Source organism: Thunnus maccoyii, chromosome 1 (assembly GCF_910596095.1).
Source record: "Thunnus maccoyii chromosome 1, fThuMac1.1, whole genome shotgun sequence".
In the NCBI taxonomy this organism is placed as follows: domain Eukaryota; kingdom Metazoa; phylum Chordata; class Actinopteri; order Scombriformes; family Scombridae; genus Thunnus; species Thunnus maccoyii.
Genome location: NC_056533.1, coordinates 35012353 through 35036081, shown reverse-complemented (window position 1 = coordinate 35036081; position 23729 = coordinate 35012353). Strand labels below are relative to the sequence as shown.

General features: G+C 41.5%; 1 protein-coding gene and 1 long non-coding RNA gene across 5 annotated transcripts in view; one reads left to right on the top strand and one right to left on the bottom strand.

The window, feature by feature from the left end:
• samd4a (sterile alpha motif domain containing 4A) overlaps nucleotides 1-23729 on the top strand; it is a 56355-nt gene that overhangs the window by 28010 nt on the left and 4616 nt on the right. Inside the window, exons 3-12 of one of the 4 annotated variants that reach the window (XM_042405705.1) lie at nucleotides 3685-4284; nucleotides 7850-8137; nucleotides 11520-11629; nucleotides 13297-13383; nucleotides 14186-14432; nucleotides 14531-14616; nucleotides 17478-17596; nucleotides 18149-18353; nucleotides 20612-20738; nucleotides 23237-23320. In XM_042405705.1, coding sequence (XP_042261639.1) covers nucleotides 3685-4284; nucleotides 7850-8137; nucleotides 11520-11629; nucleotides 13297-13383; nucleotides 14186-14432; nucleotides 14531-14616; nucleotides 17478-17596; nucleotides 18149-18353; nucleotides 20612-20738; nucleotides 23237-23320 — 1953 coding nt within the window. Of the gene's footprint in view, nucleotides 1-3684; nucleotides 4285-7849; nucleotides 8138-11519; nucleotides 11630-13296; nucleotides 13384-14185; nucleotides 14433-14530; nucleotides 14617-17477; nucleotides 17597-18145; nucleotides 18354-20611; nucleotides 20739-23236; nucleotides 23321-23729 lie in introns of all 4 variants that reach the window. The other 3 variants (XM_042405697.1, XM_042405723.1, XM_042405714.1) reach the window with 3 other exon arrangements.
• Nucleotides 14817-18238, bottom strand: LOC121893742. Its single transcript, XR_006095417.1, has 3 exons — nucleotides 18127-18238; nucleotides 17443-17564; nucleotides 14817-15059 (listed from the first exon to the last, which is right to left on the bottom strand). It is a non-coding gene; the product is annotated as an uncharacterized LOC121893742 (long non-coding RNA).

Genomic DNA, 23729 nt, shown 5'->3' with positions numbered 1-23729 from the left:
CATCTGGTTTAAAAAAAAAAATCAGGTTTTATTCAGAGAGGACAGATTTAGCCTCTGGTTAACACTCTCCTGAAATTTCTCAAAGATTACAAAAAGCACAATTTTAGCACACATTTTATCTGTGACTTCTCCCCTCCAAGGTTCACTACAACTTCCCAATGCCGAGGCCAAACAATCAGGAGTCTGAAAGCCACATCTCTCTCTTCTTTGTTGGCAGAAGCACTGTCCTTATAGTAAGGCACCCGTATATGCAACAGATATAATCTTGGATGGCAAAAGGATTATTACTGAACCACATTTATATTAACGTTCATGTATAGTTTTTTATTTAACTTGCTGGTGCATTTATTGACAAAGTGAACTCAATATCTCAGAGCTAAACAGTTTTTTTCTTTGCGCTTCACAATCTTTAACTTCTCTAGCACAGTGACCTTCTGAGTTAGAAAGTATCACGACTGTGAATAAGGAGTTCATGAGAGGGTGATGAGACTTCCTGTTGGCTCTGAATTTGTGGGTTTGTGTGGATGGAGTAAGAGAAAACTCCTGAGATCTCTCTGCTTTGTTGAATTCACAGACAGAAGGAATGAACAGTCACTTTTACACAAGATTACTGTGTTAATGCGTGTACTAAATATAAAACTACAATGTACAGGAGATTTTCTTCTGCATGGCGATACTTTCCAGACTCATTTATCAGGGTTGCATGTGGTGTTTAAGGCCAACATTACCATTTAATATTTTACGAATATAGCTGACGACTAGGTAGTAGAAGAGTCTGTGATATTGTCAGATATTTCTGAAAGAATTATTTGGCCACACCTCTAGTTTTAGAACAAATGGTGACTGTGAGAAAATTGAGCAAATTGAAATACACCACAATCATCAATTATCTTGTGATTGAAAAGTTTGCTCTGCGAGGAGCAACTTATGAAGTGTTTTATGTAGTTGAGAAATGAAACGGAGCACGTAATGGCTTCAGATTGTTTTAATAGGCCTACACAGAATGCTTTCCACAGATTATATGAAGCATGTTTTAAAACTAGAATATGACATGTTGCTGTTTTAGACAACTAATTCAGAAAAAATCTCAGTACTATGATGAGGTAGTGATGTCAGTTTTTGCCATATTTAGCTTGTGACTCTTCAGTTGCCATTGGTTATTGAGTTTGTGATAATAAAAGATTAGTCAGCCCTTTTTATGGTGTTTGTGTAATTTGTGGTAGTAGAAAAGCTTTTTTCCTTAAGTCACTAGTATATTTAATCAGAAGTGCTTGTCAGATGGTGGAACAGCTTCAGAAACGCCTCCCACGCCCCCACCTTTCTAATGTCAGAATGACATAATGTTGGGGTGGATGTGTCTGTCAATTTCTAGTTCTTTTCTAGTAAACCTGGCCCTTAGACTACCACAAAAATGTAAAACGGTTTAAAACATTTTATTGAAATGATGTAAAAAGTGAAAATGATGATGTTCAAAGGTTGGAAGTGCACTACTGCCTCTATAAGTTTTCTTAGAGCGTGTATCAGTGTATCTCTTACATCTTAATGTTTTCCAGTCATTTGGAAATAAATGAGTTTTAATCATGGAACAATTCCTGTTCTCAGATGGAGCGAGGCTTGCCTCATTCAAAGGAATGAAGGATTACGTCATCACTGGAGCAGAGTGGAGTAACTCCCTGGCTCCCCTCACTCTCTCCTCCTCGCTCCCACCCTTTATTTATTTTCTCCTCCTCGCTCTTAAAACTCATTTTTACCTCAGCCTCCCCCACCTCCTCTACCTCAGTCTCCCCCACCACCTCCTCTCTCCTCACGCTTTCTCCGTCACTCTCTGTGGCGGTCGTCTGCTGAACTTTGCGACAGCCTGCGGCCCGGATCACGTCACTCATCCACATTAGCTGACATGGAGCCTGTTTTGTTGGAAGCCAGCCTGTGTGAAACGGGCAGCTGGCTCATCCAGCCCCATCTTGGTAGATGTGACACACACATGACCTCAGAGGCAAAAATCCCCCTTTCATTTTCATAAAATGCCTGTGAACTTAAAACGAGTGAGTGAGAAATTACAATTAGGAACCTTTTCTGTTCCTGTTCACGGGTTTTTGAGAAGCCAGATCCAGCAGTCAGATTAATCTTTCTATTGTGTTCGAAGAGTTAAAAAAGAAAAAGTTTATTTTGATTCGGAAACCACCGAGCATGCAGACTGAAGCTAAAGGTTTTTGTGGTATTATGATAAAAACACTCCTGATGATATAAATAGACAATGTCAATATACAGGAATTGTCTTTGGCGCCGTCTCAAAAGTATTAAAAACAGATCAGATCTCATACAGGGCATCTGACATTTGAAAAACTAGCTGCTCAGTAGCATAAAGTTTACAGTGGTTAAAGGGGCGCTCCGCAAATTTTACACATGGAGTACAGTTGACTCATCACGAGGAGTACTCCTCGGCCCTAAGAAAACAGATGTATAACATCATCTGCGGCTCTGGAGGGAGCTTTCTAAAGTTTGAGAAAAAAAACAAAACAAACCTTGGTGATGTCATCAGGAGGAGGCAGTAAGGCTCTAATGAAAGACGCCATTAAGTTGCATAGTTGGGATTGTCTCGGCCTCCGCTGCATCAACGTTGACAATTATTTTTTAAATCTTTCTCTTGTAAGTGCCCCAACTATATTATGGATGATTAAATTCCCTTATACGTTCTCATCTTAGTACAGTTATTGTATGATCGTTGTATATTGTAGTGTATATTTATTGCAATTGCATCATTCCGTAGTTGATTAAGATTTCAAACCTAACTCAGACATGCTGCTCATCCATGTGTGTGTTTGTGTAAAACTGCCCATCCTGTGAGTAGGTTCAAGTCCCAATTATTTAATCTCTGAGCTCTGGTTGTCTCTCATGGGATGAACTGAATGTGAACCTTGTTTGGAAGGCTTCAGGGTCTGTGGTCTTCCATCTGCCCCGTCAGTGCTGCAGCTGTCCACTCGACATGGCAGAGAGAGCTGTATGTCACCACGAAGTAGACTGTGACATTGGGATATCTTTGGACAGAAGGGCTGGCAGATGTATTTTCTAGTTTCACCTCATAAGTCGGATTTAGAGACGAGATCCTTAGGGTTAAGAATGACCGCAGTGGTCAAATTCACACAGGCACCGATGCACACATCTCCCGAGCAGGAAGTGAGGCCTGGTTGCGTCCTGTTGCGTCCCGTCTCTATTTGTGTGGTTGTCCAAAGCTGTTGCCCTGACCTGTTGGTATCTATAGCCCTGGTCCAAGATGATAGGAATGGGCTCCTAACGGCCTACTGACTCGGACAACAATAGAGCTCCATGACCTCCAGGTTATGTATATTTAGAGAAAGAACAAAATAGAAGGATGACGATGTAGTGGGCCTGATGTCATCTTGGTGTCTTCTATTTTTAACTGCACATGTGTCTACTAATCCATCTGTCCATCTAGCAATTACATTATCCTTTGCTACCACCTTTGGATATCGTGCAGCAGCAGCATTCTCTGTAATGCCGAAATCTCAGAATATGTATCTAGTGTTGATTTGTTCATCGCTGTGGTCGAGTCAGGTCACCCACAACATTTGAATTCATACAGTCATACACACCTTGATATTGGACACTTGTAAAGTGAACGGTGGGCTACTGGTGTGTAATTTCTTCCTTTCTCTCCTCTTACAGGGGTCATCAGTCAATGGCAAAGCGAGCCTAAGGAACGTGTCATCTCGCTTGTCCTCACCCATCTCCCACTGCTCAAACCCGGCAACATAGAAGCTAAGGGTGAGTACATGCGCCTGCTACCACGCATCCTGGCCCACACCATCGAGCACGGCCACCACCTGGAAGAGTCCCGCCAGCTCCTGTCCTACGCCCTCATCCACCCCGCCACCTCCCTGGAGGACCGCGCCGCCCTGGCGCTCTGGCTCAACCACCTGGAGGAGAGGGCAGCCGCCAGGGGAGACTCACTGGAGAGGCCGCCTCCCGCCGGGCCGCACCACCACCACCACCAGTCCACACCTCCTTCCACCCTCAGCTCGTCAGGATCCTCCTCCTCCTCCACCAACAACTCTTCATCAGGCAACCTCTACTCCTTGCATCACCACCAGCGCTACGGCTCGGACGACCGCCTCAATGGGTGGCAGAGCTCCAGGGATTCGGGGCTGGGCGGAGGCTGGCATCAGCAGCAGCAGGGCTGTGAAAACGGGCACCTGCTTCTTTACCCGTCATCCTCTGTGCCGGCAACCATCAACACGGTCGGAACTAGCGGAGGCGGTAACACTAGTAAGTTAACTCTCCTCTGTCCTCTGTGCCTTGTTGTTGTTTTGCTCTTTAACCAACTCATTTCTAATCAACTCATTTACATATAGATGAAGTCAGCTTGCATCGTGGCCACACAGTGCAACACCTGATAATTTCATAAATACAATAATGTAATGTAACAGTGTGTGTGACTGTAAATTACTACTTTTTAAAATGTGAGTTCCCATAGTTAGACATATATAATGAAATAATTCAGTGAAATTGCTGTTATTTAACATTAACAGTGCCGTTATCTAACACATCCAAAAAATACAATGCGTCTTTTGGCCAAAGCAGAAATAAAATACTGTTCTCATCATCAGTCAAAGTTTTACAAACAAGTCAGCTTTACTTAACAGCCATTTTATCAGTAGCTATGATTCCATACACATTTTGTAAAAGTGCATTTCTACAAAATCTGCAAAAGAAAATCTGTAACAGTTTGTTTCCGTCTACCAACATTATATCAACAGTAGGTCCTATGTATCAATTTACTTTGACATGAAACATAAAAGATACAACCCAGTTAATGGGATTCAAATTCAGTTTGATGTGTGACAAAGTGGACAGATACAACACATAATGCCTTAAATTAGCAGAGTGATGCTCGGGCTCTTAGATCTGCCCACAGTTGAGGTTACTTGGTGACATTTTCAAGCTAATTCACCAATATTTATTTCACTGATTAGCATTAGATGGTGATTTATTTCCTTGGATTACCTTATTTTTTCAGATATGAGATTGGCTGCATTTTAACCCAGACTTGCTTGTGTACTGCTAAACCCAAAACCACTACACCATGTGAGAGCACCTCAGTGATTACAGCCACCTACTCAGGGCTGGCATGATGATAGCCTCTCTGTCTGGGCCACCTTATCGCCCGCACTCTGGTACAATTTCACACAATGGTCTCACAGCTGTAATTCATGTAGCACACAACACAGACGAGGCAGCTTTAGTCATCTCAAAAAGGAGGTTTTTGCTTTGCAGCACACATTTGAAGGACAATAGCCAGCTGTAGCTGTCGGGTTCATTGTGAAAATTACAGGATTGATTTTGGTATCAGCTGCGCTTGATTGGATATAACACAATTGATACTAAGCCCATAAGGCATCTGTATAGCATTTGCTACAAAGCACAACAAATGCAATATATATTTAAATTGTGATCAAAGGCTGGTGTCATTATATTGCCATTAAAGACACTCTTAAGACAAAAAGTACATTCCAAGCTTAGCAAACACACTCAATACACAGTGAACACACTCTGGCCAGACCAACTGCACTCTGAGCAACCTACACAGCAACTACAGAGGCTGTGTGAGGTGGAAGACAACACACAGAGAGGGCAGGGCTGTTGAAATTGAACATAACTATGGTCAGAGCAGGATATTTCCAGACAAGAATGCAAGGGCTCTGTGTTTTTTTCTTTCTGGGAGATGAAAGAAACAGCTGAGGGTTTATAAATAAAGACACATTTAAAACCCTGCTCGCTGCTCCAAGAAAGATCCTCTTGTATTTTTGACTGCGAGCAGCTTCAGTCCCACACAAAAGACCTCCGGATTTCACAACTGATAAACTCTAGTTACCTTAGTCACTAGCACGGGATTGGTGAGCAGACGCTTTTCTAATCGAATGAAAACGAGTATCGAATACACAACAAGCAAACTGGAAGTGATGTGTGGACATTCAGTGATAAGCTAGGCGGAGGAAGATGATTAAGTACGTGCCATCAGTCAGATGGGCACCAAATTTGCTGAGCAAACTTAAAATTACACAAAGCTTCTGACATTCTTTCTCTCATGTATTACATTTTTGATAGATAATATTCGATTATGATCCCAGCTCGGCGTAACAAAGCAAGTCGGCCACAAGTCTTCAGTCCCCCTCCCTTCACGCTGTGCTTCTTCTGGTCATGATGATGATTACAGGAGTATAATTGTCCAACCACATCAACCTGTGTGCTACTGATAGAACATCCTGTTGACCCCCCCACCCCCCCCCCCACCCATACTCTCAGCCCTTGCCCAAGCCACAGAAGAACATACCACCCATCCTTTCCCTTGTAAGGCAGCCTTTGTGGGAGACTGTATTTAGGGAAAATGGCTAATATTTAGGGACTGGAACTTGTAATGTTAGCTGGGCACCTATTTTAAACGGGGCCCATGAAGTCCTATACATAGCGCCAACAGTAAGAGGACCGCATATAGGAGGAGGAGAGAGACTGGAGTTCTGGTGGCAGCTTACCCCGTCAGGGCGGCGACACAAAAAGCTCTTCGGCTCTCCACCTTTTTATTCTGTTTACCTCCTTTGGCAAAAATCTGATGCTTCAGCAGCTTTCATTTGGTTTAAAGTACTGGGATTCAACCCTGAGAACCGAGCGGTAACTCTCAGTTTGATTTGACCCAATTAGGTCTCCATCAAATATGCATCCTGACAAGCACAGGTTTCATTATTATTGAGGAATTAGGTGAGAGATACAGATGAAGGAAAGGAAGAAAGATCGTATAAAAAAACATTTTAGATTTATTTTATTACAATAGTACAGACCGAAAAAGTGCAGCTGTTGTAGACAAAAAACAGGAGAGTTTAGTTTCTTCCTTGTCGTGTAAACACAGCCCCTTCCCTCCAGCTGCCTTTAGTTAACTTAGCTTCACTTCTGAGCTTCCTTTACAATTATAGCTGTGGAGATCTTGTGTTACTTGTCGTAGATAAAATAAAATGTATCTGAAACCAGATACAAAGCAAAAAAACGTGTCTTTGCACTGCCCTCCAAAACAAATTTAACAGGCACGGTTGGGTTTTCTTTAAGGAGCTCTTCTAAAACGCAAGTGAACGTAAACTAAAAAGGAATGAAAATGTAATTGTTCAAGTAATTCTGAAACAAATAAACTCTTTTCTATCACGTCAATCTTATAAAATTACAAAGCCGGAAGAAACATCCAAACATGTGCTTGACAACGATATTAGATTAATCTGTGAATGCATGGAGGTACCTGGATGTAGCTGATAAAATTGAACATTTAATGATTTTACTGTAAAAACAAAGCGATTCACTAGACACAGTGATCAAACTATATCATAGTAGATTAGACATTTATATTTTTCACTCCCTGACCATCTCGAGGCAGCTGATGCTCTTGTAGACTTTAACATACTTGTTTAATCTGGCTTCTAACTGAGTCCTGTTTATGTATTTTATTTATTATATATATATTTATTATGATCATTATGGTTCATTAAATACATTTTATATGAGGCTAAACTAATAACGATTAATTTCATCATCAATTCATCATTCTTCATCATTCATCTGCTTATCAGTAATAAGTTTCCATCAGAGCTGAAGGTGACACATTCAAATGTCCCAAAAAAATTACTTGAACAATTACCTGATCATCAAAATAGTTGCTGATTAATCTGTTGTCGTCCGACTAATCATTGCAGCTCTAAAATTGAATATTTTGTTGAGAAACAGCAAAATGAGTGCAGGAGCCCGAGTGTTGGCTGTGCCTCCTCAGGATCTTTAAACCTGACTTGTCTTGCAGTCCTGACAAGTGGAGGTGGCAGCCAGCAGCACAGTCCCCTGAAGCGCTCCGTGTCTCTCACCCCTCCAATGAGCGGCCCCAGCAATCAGCCTCTGGGCCACGTTTGGCTGTCTCAGGAGGACCTACCGACCGCCAGAGGCCCAGCCCTGGACCACGCGCCCCTCTCGCCCCAGAGCAGCATTGCTTCCTCGGGTAGCGGAGGCAGTGAGCATCTGGAAGAGGCTGGTTTAGGAGGAGGTTCAAGTCTGCATCGCAGTTCCTTCCACGAGGAGGGTAGTGGCATGAGGGGTGAGTAGGAAAGATCTATGTACAGTCGGTAGTACAATTCAGTTTTACTGATGATCATGTTTCCATAAGTATTAGTTTCAAAAGATGCAAAAATATAACAAGAATTTAGAAGTCAATTTAATTAAAATAAGTCTACAGGCTCAGAAACTGCTTTGTCCACAAAAATTAGTCATTCCCTTGACCATCTGTTAAGTCCTTACCATAAATAATGACGGGCCTCCATATATTCTCAAATATATATACTGTTTAAGCCTTTAATGTGTACGTTATCCTTTCTAATGGAAGGCTTGATAACATCCGTCTTATCCATTGAGTAGTGCTCGGTCTGTGAATCTTTTTCCATAACAGTGCAATACATTTTCTGGCATCAAGCAAGCTGAGGTCTATCAATGCTCCTTCATTTTTACTATAATTATGTTTCTCTGGATATAAACCCAACAGAAAAAGCTTAGGGTGCAGTAAGATTTGATTTGGAATAATCTTCTCCGTTATAACTATCTTCCCAGAGTGTTTTAATCTTTCTGCTTTGCCAAACACAATGAAACAATGTTCCTGTAGTTTCTGTACATTTTGTGCATATCTGTGGTATGTTTTTGTTATATCGATTCAGTTCCACCGGTGTCACATGTCGGCATTAATCATTTATACTGTATTAGTTTAAGGCGTGTATTTATAGACTTAGTATGAGCTTCAACACAAGCTGCTTTCCCGTCTTCCTCTGAAATTTGGAATTGCAGTTTTTCCTTCCAGGCATTTAGATTAGACTGAATATTCAGATGAGTAAGATGTCAGCAAATTGTAAAACTCTGATATGATTTCCAAAGGTGAGCGTAGGGGTCTGATAAGTGCATTATTTTGATGAACAGAGCTGCTAAGCTGGAGGGACTTCAAGAAGTGTTTTCCATTAAAGTTGAAATGAGACCTCAGCTCGTCAGAAAACATCATAATATCTTAATCTGGCGAATAAAGGTCTTGGATCATTTTAAGTCCTTTAGAGCTCCATAATTCATTTGTTGCATCTGCTCCTCCTGGCACAAATGACTGATGACCTCATATTGGACTAAATTGTGATAATGAATGTGGTTCTTTTAAATATTTTTTTTTACATCATGCCATATCTTTTCCATGTGTTTTACAGTTGGATTTGTTGTTTGTTTCCATAGTTTCTTTCACTGTGTGAGTATACGTATAAGAGAAGGCTGCTTTGACTCTTTGCTCTTTTCTTTACCTAATTTGCCAACCTTCCTCATTACAATATCCACACTTACTCTATGTTATGAAGTTTTGTCTCATATTAGAGTGTAATCAGTAGGATTTGTAGTAGCTTTAGCAGAGCAGTGTGAGACGCGTCTTCTTTCGTGGCGGCCATAACCAGAAGTCACATAATAATTTTACTAAAGTTTGTTCTTGTGTGCGATCCTAAATACATGAGAACATTATATTGTTGCCAGACTGCAGAAGTAGTGCATTCTACTGAAAGTGAACGTCACTGAAGGACTGACTGATGCACATCAAATGTGGATATGCAACAGTCACAAAGTGACCCAGTGACGCACCCTTTAAAAACAAACCAGTATTGCTAAATCAGCGTCCACATCACTAGATGTTGAGTTGTTGTTGAGTCACCAGTACTGACAAACAACATCTGTGATAAAGGAAGTTTTCTACTTCATGATCTTATGGTATTAATACCAAGTAAATATCATGATTTATAGTAATGTTTTTATAAGACATTAAAAATATCACCTCTAGTTGATGACATACAGCAGTAGGATTTAGTGGGAATGGGGAATTTAGCTAACCTGCCCTAGGTATAGGCTGCCCAATCAGGCCCAAGCTTTAATGTGGACAGATACACGACCAGTGCAGTGAAGAAACTAATAAGACTATCTGCTGTGTGTGCCTTACAGGCATTCAGCTTGAGGCTGTGACAAGTTGTTAATCCTGCCAGAGCAGTTTGTCAGGGGAGGCAGAGGCTAGAACCGCTGACCCTGATGACCTTACTCTGAGGCTATCGATGTCGGCGCTGTAATTGTAACTGTTCATGTGGTCTCTGTTTGTTTTTTTTTCTTCTACAAAGATGTTTCACATTGTCATCCTGCTAAACAGGAAACTAAGGCTAACATTCCTTATAAAAAGCCCTAAGAGAAGATTCGTAATTTGTTTATTTCATTTCACAAGAGAATTGTAACACTGCAAGAAACTGTTTCTCCACTGGGTGTCAAGTGTCAGGTGGTGGATTTCCTCTCAAGATTTAATATTCATCACAGACATAGTTTTGATCTTGACAGACTTACAGTAAACAGAACCGGTCAAAAGTTTGGAAACACTTTCTCATTCAAGTAAATGGGAAGGTGTGTCCAAACTTTTTACTGGTACTGTATGTAGGAGGTCATGATGCATGACTATATCCAGCAACTGTGTAACTGATATCAAACACTGTCCTGCAAGCAGAAGTCTACTTACTGAGAGTCGAGGTCTGCTTGTTTAATAAAACGCCACATCATGTCCATGTTTCCTCTCAGAGCTTCTGCAAGTGTCTTAAAATTAATCTTCAAATAAATGAGCAGATGAGTAAAGGATAGCAGTTTAAAAAAAAAAGGAAATATACCATTAACATACAGAATATACCCATAATGTTTATTGATTCTTCTTCTGAATGGCACTATAGGGTTTGTTGGTACTGCAGTTAAAAACATGTATGCAAAGAAACAAGTGGAAAAAGCACCAGGCTTTACTTTAAACTGCAAATTAGCACAGAGAGTACATGTCTCAACAGCTCACCAATGCTCTCAGCAGCTGAACATTAGTAAGCACTTTAGCATTTCCAGTAAGCAGTGTCTAACTAAACACGAGATCAGTAAGAATCAGATTAGTTGATCCTCCCTGCCAACAGCGTGTCTCTGATTCCTTATATTTTAGTTGCATATCTACAAAGATTCCTGCTTAAAATGTTTGTTTTTTATCATATAAGTTGGTTTGGTACATGATCCATTTTTGTTTTTCCAACTCTATATTATATTATATATATATTTATTTGAGCCACTAGTGTGTATTTTAGCATATATTGGTGGACCACATAGTATACTGTTAGGTCAACCACAATGTGACATCATGTATACACCAATTTCACCTTTTTAATGTATGATGTATTTCTCATTATGTATTTTTTATCTCTTTGTATTGATAAAAAAAGAAAATCAATGTGCATGTATGTATCTGCAGCAGTGATATGTAAGAATTCAAGTTGACAAATTGATAAAGTTTTCAGTATCTGTCTTTCAGCTGAAGTGTGTGTGTGTGTGTGTGTGTGTGTGTGTGTGTGTGTGTGTGTGTGTGTTTGTGTGTGTGTGTGTGTGTGTGTGTGTCGTCTGCCCTACAGATGTTCCTGCGTGGCTGAAGAGTCTCCGTCTCCACAAGTATGCTGCTCTCTTCTCCACCTTGACCTACGATGAGATGATGTCACTGACTGAAGAGCAGCTTGAAGCACAGGTTCACACACACACACACACACACACACACACACATATATATACAGACCAGAGGACACTGTATGTGCACGTCTATGATTGGCTATAAATGACATGATATGAAGTGTGGTATAAAAAAAGTTTTTCTATGTTTTAATAAGTTATTTTACAAGAAAGAAATGGAATCTAAACATTTACCGATATCCCTGTCAAACAGCAGTGAGATCATTACAAGTTAATTAGATGCAAGTCACAAAATTCAAACAAAATCTGTTTGTCGGTGATGAGGTTTGTTAGCAAAAATTATGATATTCTAATTGTTTGACTGCCATGAAAGGACTACTTCTGAAATAAATGAAAAATGAATAAAAAACAATAAATTAGAGAGCAGACTAATCTCGTGTGTCGGCCATTGTGTCCTTGAGAGACATTTTTATGTATTGCATAAAACTTGCACTTGGTGATTCACAGTCAAGTAAAATTATAAGGAGGAATAGATAACATGTTAGGGTTAATTGGAGCCAGGTTGCCCTAGCAACATAAACAGGGCATTGATAAATATGTCTTTTAAAGCAATAAAACTATGAAAACATCAGATTATACAGCTCATAAGTAGATAGATTAACCATCGAGCATAACACATAAAGTTATGTTTGTATTAGTCAGGCTGTGATCAGAGACCGATGCGAACATCAGTTATAATGAGAGCTCAAGCTCTTAAAAGCTAAAATATTGGGGTGTAACAATTTAATCCTTCTTATCTGAAACAGATTCTTTCAGCTAAGATTCAATCTATCATAAAATAAAACCATCTGTCCGAAATTCAGTTCAGATTTAAATTATTGTGATACTCCCAAAAGGAATAACAACTTAAGATGGAAAATATTGTGTTATCTTATCAAACTCATACACACTTTATACCAGTGGATTTACTCAGAAATTGACATTTGTAGGCAAAACTTTTGGTGTCAAACAGTTCAGCTTGTGGTTTTAGCACATGAAGGTGAATGAGAGCAGACATGTCAGTTAAAATCAATACAGTCGGCTTATTGCAGGAGGCACTGAAGTACACTCATTGCAATGTAATATGTAACCAGCTTTAAAAGTTGACAATACTATCATAAAAGTGTTCGCTTGCATCTTAAGATGTTGAGGAGTCTATTCTGAAACAGAGGATGCAGCTAAAATTAACACAGCTCACCGGGAAGCTGTATACTTCCTCCAGGTGTTTCTAACTCTGTCTGATGCTAATATAACACACAGCTACACTTAGACATGTTGAACTACAACAAAGAAACAAAAAGAGTGTCCTGTGTGACCTATATATTTAATGTACCACCGCTGGCTAGATCTGGTAATATCTGGATTGTCACTATCACTTCTTTAGGGGACATTTGAGAAGTTTTATTAGCCCCAGCTAAGAATTTATTAGCTGGAATCGATTTCAGCCTTTCTGTCCTTTCTGTCACAGCTGAACAGATTACATGTTCCATTCCTAGCTTCACTGCCTGCACCTCCTGCTGTGTTTCATTTCCCCCCCAAAAAACATCTGCCTCAAGAGAAGGCAATTAGTAGTTCCACTGCTCCATTTTAACCAACCCTATGATTGTACACTTCACATCTCTTTATCTTAAGAAATAGGTATCTGCCTCGTAGGAACGTTTGACACAGAACTCTTTTCTCTAACAGAAAGTCACCAAAGGAGCAAGACACAAGATCGTCATCAGCATTCAGAAGCTCAAAGAGAGGCAGAACCTCCTGCGCAGCCTGGAAAAGGTCAGTGAGCATAAACCACATCCCCTTACTCTCTTTTAGAAAGCCCCTTTTTTTTGTTGTTGTTGTAATTTTTGCTATTGATGATTGAGCTTGTAACCTTAGTGGACACCACAGGATGCCACCACTCTTTCCTGTGTGTGTGTGTGTGTGTGAGAGAGAGAGTGAGAGGGGTGGCCATTCTCAGTCGGTGTTGCGTATCTGAGATGGCAGCTAAGGGAACACCTAATCCAGGAAGGAGAGTTTTGGGCTCCTAATTTAAACCCATCCGCCCCCCCCACCCACCCCTCCATTCAGCCTTCGAAGCAAGACAATGGCGCTCAAGGGCACACCACAGGAGGGACTTCTTGGGCCAGCTAAATTCAGGCTTAACCTTTTCACCAACACTTCATTTTAAAATTTGTTACCGCTGCATTTGTAGGGCTGCGGAAACAAGACACCTGTCGCTTGGTATTTTGGGTTTACACACCACTCACGTACAGCGCTGCCGGGTGAAGGGTGGGAGGGAGGTTGATATGATGCACGTGGACACAAGTAGTGAGGGGAAATTACATGTACGTGCATGCATGTCTTTTTGGTATTACCCCTCTCCGTCAGTATTCAGCATGTAGGTCAGAAGTAACACATTTTTCTTGTGGGAGACGGTTCGTCATACACGTCATAGTCTTGGCATCCTCTCTGTAAATGCCGCACCAGATGTGTCAGTGTAATAAGTGTCAAAGTGTCATCTCATGTTCTGTGAAGAAATGGTTCACTTCTTCATTCTGTCTGGTTTTCCTTCCCTCCTATCCCTTACTGCCACCAGGACGTGTTGGAGGGCAGTAATCTGCGCGCTCCACTGCAGGAACTCCACCAGATGATCATGACACCTATCAAGGCCTTCAGTGGTGGTGAGGAGGCCTCCCTGCAGCGCCCCCTTATGAGCCCAGAGGGCAAAAGCGCTGCGCCTGGTTCCCACCTGGCTGGAGGAGGCGGAGGGGAGGCTGAGTCAGGCACGAGCTTGATTGCAGAGGGCGATCTACCTGGCCAGTTCACTCGTGTCATGGGCAAAGGTGAGCTGCATGCACTACGTGTTAGATAGTGTTCATTGACTGAGAGAGGTTTTAGTTTTGTTCTAATGTCTTCTTTTCCATCTGCACCCCATCCTCAGTTTGCACCCAGCTGCTGGTGTCGAGGTCAGACGAGGACAACATCAGCTCCTACCTACAACTCATTGACAAGTGCCTTATCCATGAGGTACACACCCACTTCTGGAATACAAACACCAACAACACACAAAAAACTGACAGATCACCACAAATACATACATACATATATACCTTTATTCATTTATACATACATACATACATACATCATTTATTTAGTATAGCACCTGTCACAGAGAAAGGTCACAAAGTGCTTCACAAGAATAACATTTTTAGAAATAAGACCTTAAAAACAGTAAAAAAGAAACAAACAATAAAACATAAGCAACAAAAGACCTTAAAAACACAAAATTACAAACACTAGACAGCACAAGGCGAGACAAAGTCTTCAGCTGCTTTCAAAGGCGTCAACAGAGACCGCAGATTGTACATCTATAGGAAGAGCGTTCCACGGTGTCAGAGCCACAACTTCAAAGGAATATAAGGATAGAGCAGGTCACAGATGTACACAGGTGCCTGACCATGCAGGGCTCTCTGTGAAAACAAGAACCTTAAAATGAATCCTAATCTTGATGGGGAGCCAGTGTAAAGATAAGATGGGTGTGATCTGACTTGCTGAGGCTGGTGAAAAGGGAATTCCAGTAGTCTAGCTGGGATGAAATCAAAGCGTGAATGATTGATCTAGCTCATGTTGTGATACAACAGACCTGAGTTTGGCAGTTTTTCTTAAATGGAAGAAACATGTATGGGTCAATAATTTGATATGTTGATCGAAGCACATAGCCTGATCAAATATAACACCTAGATTTATAAGATTAGACTGTATAGCTGAAGAAAGGGACCCAATACACTGCTATCTGAAGCAATGATAAGAACCTCAGTCTTATCTGCGTTTACCTATAAAAAGTTGTTGGCCAGTCAGAACATTGTGTAAATAGTTTATCAGTCTCATTAAAAAGAGCTTAAAAGAGACATACAGCTGAATATCATCAGTGTAACAGTGATATGAGATACCTTTTCAAATTTGCTAATAATATGACTTAAGGGAAGCATATATAGAGCAAATAGTAGAGGACCCAAGACAGAACCCTGAGGCACACAACAGGAAAGAGCAGCAGTATCAGACATGTAGGGACCAAACGACACAGAAAAACTCCTGGATGGATGATCTACAGTATCAAAAGCTGCGCTAATGCTGTGTACACACAGATTCAGGCAGACGGTGGACGGCAAACCAGATATCATTTTAGTGGAGGTGAGCAGGACAGTAAAATTAGGTGAGGCCACCAGAGAACGGTAGATGGCATTGCCATCAAAAGGTAAAATATTTAAACTTTTTGCCGTCCTCTACGATGGGCGAGCTCCCTCACACAAGCAGAAAACACGGGCAATCTGGACAACGAGAAGCTAATTCATTAATTTTAAAGGGATACACCAACTGCAGTTCTCTTCTCACTATCCATGTTGGAAATGAATGATTTATGTTTTGGAGGCAATTTAGCATTAATTTTAAGTTTGCAATAAAATATTATGAGAAAACTCTATTTTATAGCTACATGAATTACTAGAATAATTACAGAAAATAATAGACAAATATTATATTTTATTCCATGCTTCGTAAACAATACATCACCGTAGCAACATATCGTCATGCGTGTTTCGTTTTGCTGTGCTGCCGTTCCGTTAGACTGTTTGTCTGGTTTTTCCGTTGCCGTGAAGGTGTTGTCCGTCTACCGTCTGCCTGAATCCATGTGAACGCAGCATCAGATCCAGCAGCACCAAAACAGAGCATTCACCCACATCAGAAAACATCATTATGTCATTGGAGACTCTGAGGAGGAGAGCTGTTTCAGCGGAATTTCTCTGACGGAAACCAGATTGGAATTTATTAGTCAAGAAAGCAATGAGCTGTTTCACAACAATTTTCTCTAAAATTTCTTAGATAAAACATAGTTTAGTTATAGGCCAGGAGTTTTTGGGAAGGGATGGATCATGGTTAGTTTTTTTTCAGAAGAGGCTGAACAACTGCATGTTTAAAATAAGCCGGAGCACAAACCAGATTGCAGGGAGCTATTTATAACTAAGCACGGACCAATAGACCCAAGTTCATTTATAAGCATGGAAGTTGATAAAATATCTGCACAGCTTCACAAGGACTGTTAGGGTCTGATATCAATATCAATTATTAATATCAGTCATTTCCAATAACTGAGATATCTGCTAAAATATAGCTTATTATCAAAACATTGTTCTCTGATGTTGTAGGTTTGAGCATAATTTGGTCAAATAATTTATGGGTAAATTCTCTAAACTAATAATACAATAGATATTTATGGCTGATTGTATTATTATTTATGCTGATTTTTTGATTGTTATTACTGATGCTTCTGTGAATTAATTCATTACTACATAAATAAATGAATACATACAGAGGCTTGCTCTCATCCAGACCTCTCTCTGAAACTCAAGTTGGCAACAAATATCAGTTTCAGTATGATGTGGTAGTATTAACGTGTGGTTTCATGCTTTAGATTTGCCTTGTGATATCAGGGTGTAAAACACTGCAAAGTTGAAATGTGCCGCAAGACAGTAAACTAAAACTCCTGACTGTGCGTTCAGACAGAATGCAAAGACGCCTTGACAGTGTTTCAACTTGAGCAAAAAAAAGTTGTTGTAGTTTCCCGGGGCCTCATCATTCTGCTTATGAAACATGCAGAGAGTTCAGACAGAGGCTGAGCTGAACACAAACACACAGACATGGTCGATGTGTTCATGGCTAGCGGTAATGTACAGTTGGAACATTGGAACATTGGAAGTGATCAAATTGGTGCTAATGAAGCACGGCGAAAATTCACTTTGCTTTCTCTCTGAACACATCTCAAGTCATTCTCTTCACCATCAAAGCCTCATTTTATACCTGATATAAACTCCTTGTTTCCCCCCCTCCATCAGTCCTTCACTGAGACACAGAAGAAGAGGCTGTTGTCATGGAAACAACAGGTCCAGAGGCTGTTCCGGTCCATTCCTAGGAAAACCCTCCTTGACATAGCAGGGTACCGACCGCAGAGAAGGTACATACACACACACACATACAGTAGCTTTCATTTTCTGGTTGTATTGCCTGAAATGAAAACCCTTTAAATTAAACCTTAAACATCCAGTAAAACCCAGGTAGAGAGAAAACAACACTGATCTCTGGCTGTAAATGATCAACAGTGTTTCCTTTATATTCATTACCAGTGCTGTTTGTTTTTTTGCAGTGATGAAATTATCACGACCGCTGGGCTGAAGATTAAAATTAAATTAGAATGCTAATTTAATCCCAAAATTGATCTAAAACTAAAATATGATTTTGTATTACACATTCCAACTGTCTGTTTCCTTCTAGTTGCAGTTATGATGAGGAGCTTGCTGCTTGTTATCAAAATGTCTGACTGTTTTTTACATTCAGATTCAAGTATTCATTTAGTTTATCTCTTCTTCTTGGTCTTACTGTTCAGCTCATTATTTATAAGCCTCAGTGAATGTATAACTGCTCCTTTGTTGACACAGTCCCTAAACCTGAGATGAAGGATTGAACCAGTGCTTGTCTGTATCTCACTTCTTGTCTCGTCCTGCAGCAGCCGTGGATTCGGCCAGTCCAACTCTCTCCCCACGGCAAGCTGTGTCGGGGGCAGCGTGTCGGCCAGGAGGAGCCTTCGTCAGTTCCAGATGCCCTCTAGGAGCTTGCCTGGTGCCAGGCTGAGCCTGCTGGGCAGCGGGGGGCTGCTGGGACCCACACCTCGCAGCTCCAGCAGCACACCCACCGGCCCCAAACAGGGCAGACAAGTGAGTCAAACTAGCAAAGAGAACAGGAAGTTATATCAGAAGGTAGACAAAAAGGAGAGAAAGGTTCCTGGGTATGATGTTGAGATCAATGTCCAAAGAATATTGCTATTTATTAGCTTTAATAGCTGTAGTATAGTTTGCATATATGGCATTGAATATGCAATATTCATGTCACAGTAGAGTTTGGTGTGACAGTTTTTTTAAAAAACTTTTAGCACTACAGCTATCAGTTATTTTCAGACTGTAGTCTACAGTAAACACTTTAAACCAAAATGTCAGAAAATACAAGAAAATTGCAGACTGCAGTTTCCCAGAGCTGAAAGTAACGTCTCCAATCAGCATCTTCTATCAGTCAGCAGTCCAAATCCACACATATGAGAAGATGGAACAAGTACATGTTTGGTATTTCTGCTTGATAAATAACTTAAACAACTAAATGATTAGCAAACTAGCCGGCGCTTATTCTCTGTTAAAATCAACCAGTCTTAAACTGTTTAAAACTGTGTAGTTTGGTTCACAGAGTGGTCGTCTTGTTTCCTAAAAGGTCTGAAGATTAAAGTTCTCTAATGATGAAAAAATGTAGCTGAATTCATGGTGTTATCATGTGTGTATGACTGGAATACGTGACTAAACAGAGGAACATTTTGAAATATGTAATAATACATTCCAGGATGTTTATAATAACCTGGGCAACAGAATTCCTTCTTCAGCACGTATTCAGTCTGAATAAGGCTTTTTATTCCATGACATAAAAATGCGGGGAGAGGAAGAGGAGCAGCAGTGGTGTTTGGCGAATGAAGTGAGGTGGATGGAACTCGTAGGCAGGTCACCCCACATACCAGAGGCCCTGCGTCAGTGCCGAACACTGAAACAGGAGGAGATGTGGAGCTGTTTCAGGCCTATCCTGGCACACTTTGGTCTGGGCTGACCCATTCCATTGGAAACCTCTCTCCCTCTCCCTCTCTTTCTCTCTCTCTCACACACACACACACACACACACACACACACTTTCATCCCTTACAATGGGAGGAAATACCTCGGTTCCTCCTCCTCACGCTGGACCTTCTTGTGTGGGACTGTAGTGTGGATGTGTAGAGAGAGAGAGAGAGAGGGGAGAGAGGGAGGGTGGGAGGAAAATATGTGAGTCATAGTTTGGGAGAGGTAGCTGTGGTGTTGGAGGAGGAGGGGCAATGACACAGAGAGAGAGAGAGAGAGGGAGAGAGAGAGAGAGAAAGAGTATTTATGAGTGTGTATGAGAGAGAGAGAGAGTGAGAGAGCCAGTCAGAGGCAGTGAGAACAGTGCACAGGCATTTCCTGTTTTTCCCTGGCCCGCGGAACTGGAGGGCCATGAGAGAGGGAGGGGGGGTGGTGGTGTGGGGGGGCAAAGGGAGAGAGGTGAGGGGAGGGGCAAGTGGTGGTGGTGTTGGGGGTATAATAGGCAGGTTACAGTGAGGAATTCATGTGGTGAACGTCTGAGACTGTCATTAGGTGTGGGCCAGACATCCAGACAGAAGCATGAGGGGTGGTGGTGGGGGGGAGGGGGGGGGGTGAAAATGTTGAGGAAGATGTGGCTTTGATCTTACACTCAACTTCCTTCAAGTTTACACATTTTACAAACCTTTTTGACCAGTGAAAGTTTGAGCAATGTGTGATCACTGAAAAGCAAGTGATGCAAGCAAGGAGCATAAATTAACAGGAGGTTCTTATTATTATATCAGACAAAAATGAGGTTATACACAGGTCATTAAGTTTTGTTTTTCATGTTATTTTGTTAGCATCTCATTAAAAACTGATATAAAAATGCTGAATAAAGTCTGAATGCAGCATATGCTCAAAACAAGCTATATGTGTTTAACTTTCTTTTTTACCATAGATGACATTAAATAAACACCCTGCACCCCTACAAAATCATTACATTTCACTGTTTAATCTAGTAAATTAATATTTATAGATGATATTTTTATGGTTCAAAATTGATCTTCAATTTAGGCAAAACTGGCATTAAAAATGATAATCCTGATAATTGTTATCTAAACACACTTTTCTGTGTTAAATGCTGCTTATTGTTACTGCACCTGAGAGCAGGAATGGTACTTGTCTGTCTGTCAACAAGACAAAAACTAATGAACAGATATCGGTTGTGATCCCGATTTCTGCCGTATAATAATAAGTGTTTTTTTAACCATAACTAATCCTACAGAGGTGTTAGTGCATGTTCAGAAGTGAATTTTATCTAATTGTTGAAATAATCTCCTCAGGGTCTGTGGTTTGCCAACCCCGGAGGCAGCAACAGCATGCCCAGCCGGACCCACAGCTCTGTGCAGCGGACCCGCTCCCTGCCGGTTCACACAACGCCACAAACCATGGTCATGTTCCAGCAAGCCGGTAGGAAACGCACGCACACACACACGCACACACACACACGGAGTCTTCAACCTTCCTGTCCCCTTATTATAGATGAAACCTAAAATTATTTGTGCCTTTACTTTCAGAGTGCGTTACAGGCAGAATAAAGATGAGTTTTACTCTGGGCCACTGACTCGAAACTCATGTTTGGGTGAATGCTACAGTTCTGCAAAGAATCTGCATATAACATCCAGGTTCTAACCCATTTTAAGCCTAAAATATACATTTCACTAATAAGTATGTGAATATTAAAATTGAAAAAACAATGATACTGAGGTGCTCTGGTGGCCGAGGGGTTAGTGAAACCCAGTGAAACTCAACATCCCTGTTCTATGTTCTGCTGTGGCCCCTAATTTACTGTCGGCTATCCAGTAAAGTCACATGCCTGCATGTTGATGGCAGGATCATTTAGTTTGGATGTACGTGTCAACCAAGTAACAAGAGTATCTGAAAGAACTTTAGGTTTTATTTTGACAGTGTTGATTCCTAAAAATGAACTTCACATGGAGGTCAGACCTTTCATTTTAAAGGATAAGTTCACATTTTTGTGAAGTCTGTCTTAAAACAATCCTGTTTACATTGAAAGAGATACTGGTCACTGTACTCATTCTTTCTGTCTATACTTAAAACTATTTTAATGTAAGTGAAGGGGGACAAATCCACAGTGCTCGTTCCGTTACGTCCTTCTTTTTAGTACCAGTGTAACGTTTGGTGTTCCTCTTCCTCTGCCACAGCAAAACCCTCTTGCCCTCTTTCTGGGAACACAAAGAAGGAAGTTACTAAAAAGCCTGTAACCTTGGGAGATACCCACTCGATTTGTCGAACTCCGACTGCTGAAGCCCCATATTGGCCTCAGCTAAACTTTTGAAAAAAAAAAAAAATCACAGTATCAGTATGTTTTAACACAATAATGGTGTACTGTTTATCCTAGAACATACTGAAAAGAATTGCCCAGTTATTGGCTCTAAAATGACAGTATGAGCTTTTACGCAATATTAGATTACATGTCAACAGAAAATAAACAAAAAAGTGGTTGGGGTTAAATTTTGCCCCTCCCCAGAGGCATTTCCTAATCTTGAAAGGATGATTTCACTTTAAACCCCCTTTTAATTTATGACATTGCCTCATTAGCAGCCCTGAAACCCTCCAGCCTGGACTCACCCTGAAAGCCTCACTCCCCCCCCCCCACACACACACACACACACACACACACAACCAGCGTCCACACGGACGCCGGTCGTGGTAACATTCGGTGACGAGCAGAGTGACCTGTAGTAGCCTCTGCTGACTGGACTTATAGGAACAGTGGACAGTAATAGGACAAGCTGGGACTTCCTCCACTCTGTCACACACACACACACACACACACCAGAAGTGTCCTCTTTTTAGAATTAAGAGGAGAAAAGGGGGTGGAGGGGGGAAGCAGGAGAGAGGAGGGGATCTAGAGGGCGGGAGAGTGAGAACTGTATGTGAGAGAGGAAGAGATGGAGGCAGGGAGGGAGGAAAGAGTCAGAGGAGTCTCACAATGAGGCTCTTTGTGCAGTGAGGACGGGGCTCCCTGGCCCACTTTCCTCCCTTCCTTCTCTCCCTGACACACTCTCTTTCTTAACTTTCCCATCTCTCTCTCTCTCTCTCTCTCTCTCTCTCTCTCTCTCTCTCTCCCTCCCTCTTTCACATCCCTCCATCTCTCCTTTGACAACTCTGCAGAGTCATGCACACATAGCAGTCACCCTCAAGGGTGACTATAACTGGGTCTCGGCCAGAATAAGTGATTTGAATGGCTGCCCCCCCCCCCCACTGCACTCCACTCCATCAACCCCCACTCCACCCTTCTCTGCGTATGTATTCACATCTCTCCGCCACCAGATGGATAAAGAAACTTATTAAGTGAGACACAGCAGAGAAATTGAGGGGATGAAGGAACAAGTGTGTGTGCGTGTACAGTTTTCTTCAGTGTATGTTTGTCTCGCTCTGCGTGTACAGGGGGCAGAGGGGTGTGGGGGGGGCGGAGGGCAGGGGGGTAGGATTTGGAGCCTATAAATAGCCGACTGTGGACTACTGGGCCTAACTCAGCTTTTCTCTCTGGCCACAAGGGATTTTCACTGCCCAGTCTGTGTGAAAGACTTAGCTATGGCTAGAAGGGGTTGCTAGGCTGTGCTGTGGCCCAAATACACACCCCCCCGCCCCCCTCCCACCCAACACACACATATACTCCAACCTCAACCCCACCCTCAGTCTCCACCCTGCTCACAGTTGAAGCCAAGGCAGCCGACAGCAACTCGCACCTGGGAGTTAAAAAAAGGAGACAGGGGGGTTTCAAGTCATGTGTGTAGTTTAATTTAAGCAATGAGTATCCATTAATCGTAATATAATAGTCATAACATTATCATAGGAGTCTCTTTTTATAATATAAATTGTCTGCAGATGTGTTTGTGTCAAAGTAGTTTAATCACGTTGTTGTTGTTGTTGCTCTACAGATCTTCAGTTACCAGTGACGGAGCCAGACATCAACAATCGCCTTGAGTCTCTGTGTCTGAGTATGACAGAGCACGCCTTGGGAGGTAACACACACAGTCTTTTTAATTGATCTTCATTTTTGAAAACATTAGGAACATGCAGATCTCCCCTGCAGTCAGTCCTCGGCTCACTTGATGTTCACTGTAGGTGGAACAAAGAGTAACGCGGATCATATTATTCAGGTTTATGATCACTGTCTGCTCTCTGCACTGGCACGTCTTGGACTCTCTGCCTTTGGTACCAACCTTTTCTATCATAATATGTGTTGTTTTTGTGTTATCCTGGTACTTTAGTGGTGAGTGACTGATTCACTCTTAACCTCAACCACTTCATACACTCGATGTGTAACTCAAAACAAACTCGTAGCGGTTTGTTTTCCTTTTTCTAGCCGTACTAGCAGCATGGCTCAATATTGTTCAGTAGGCCAGACCACAAGTTTAGTCCAAAATGGAT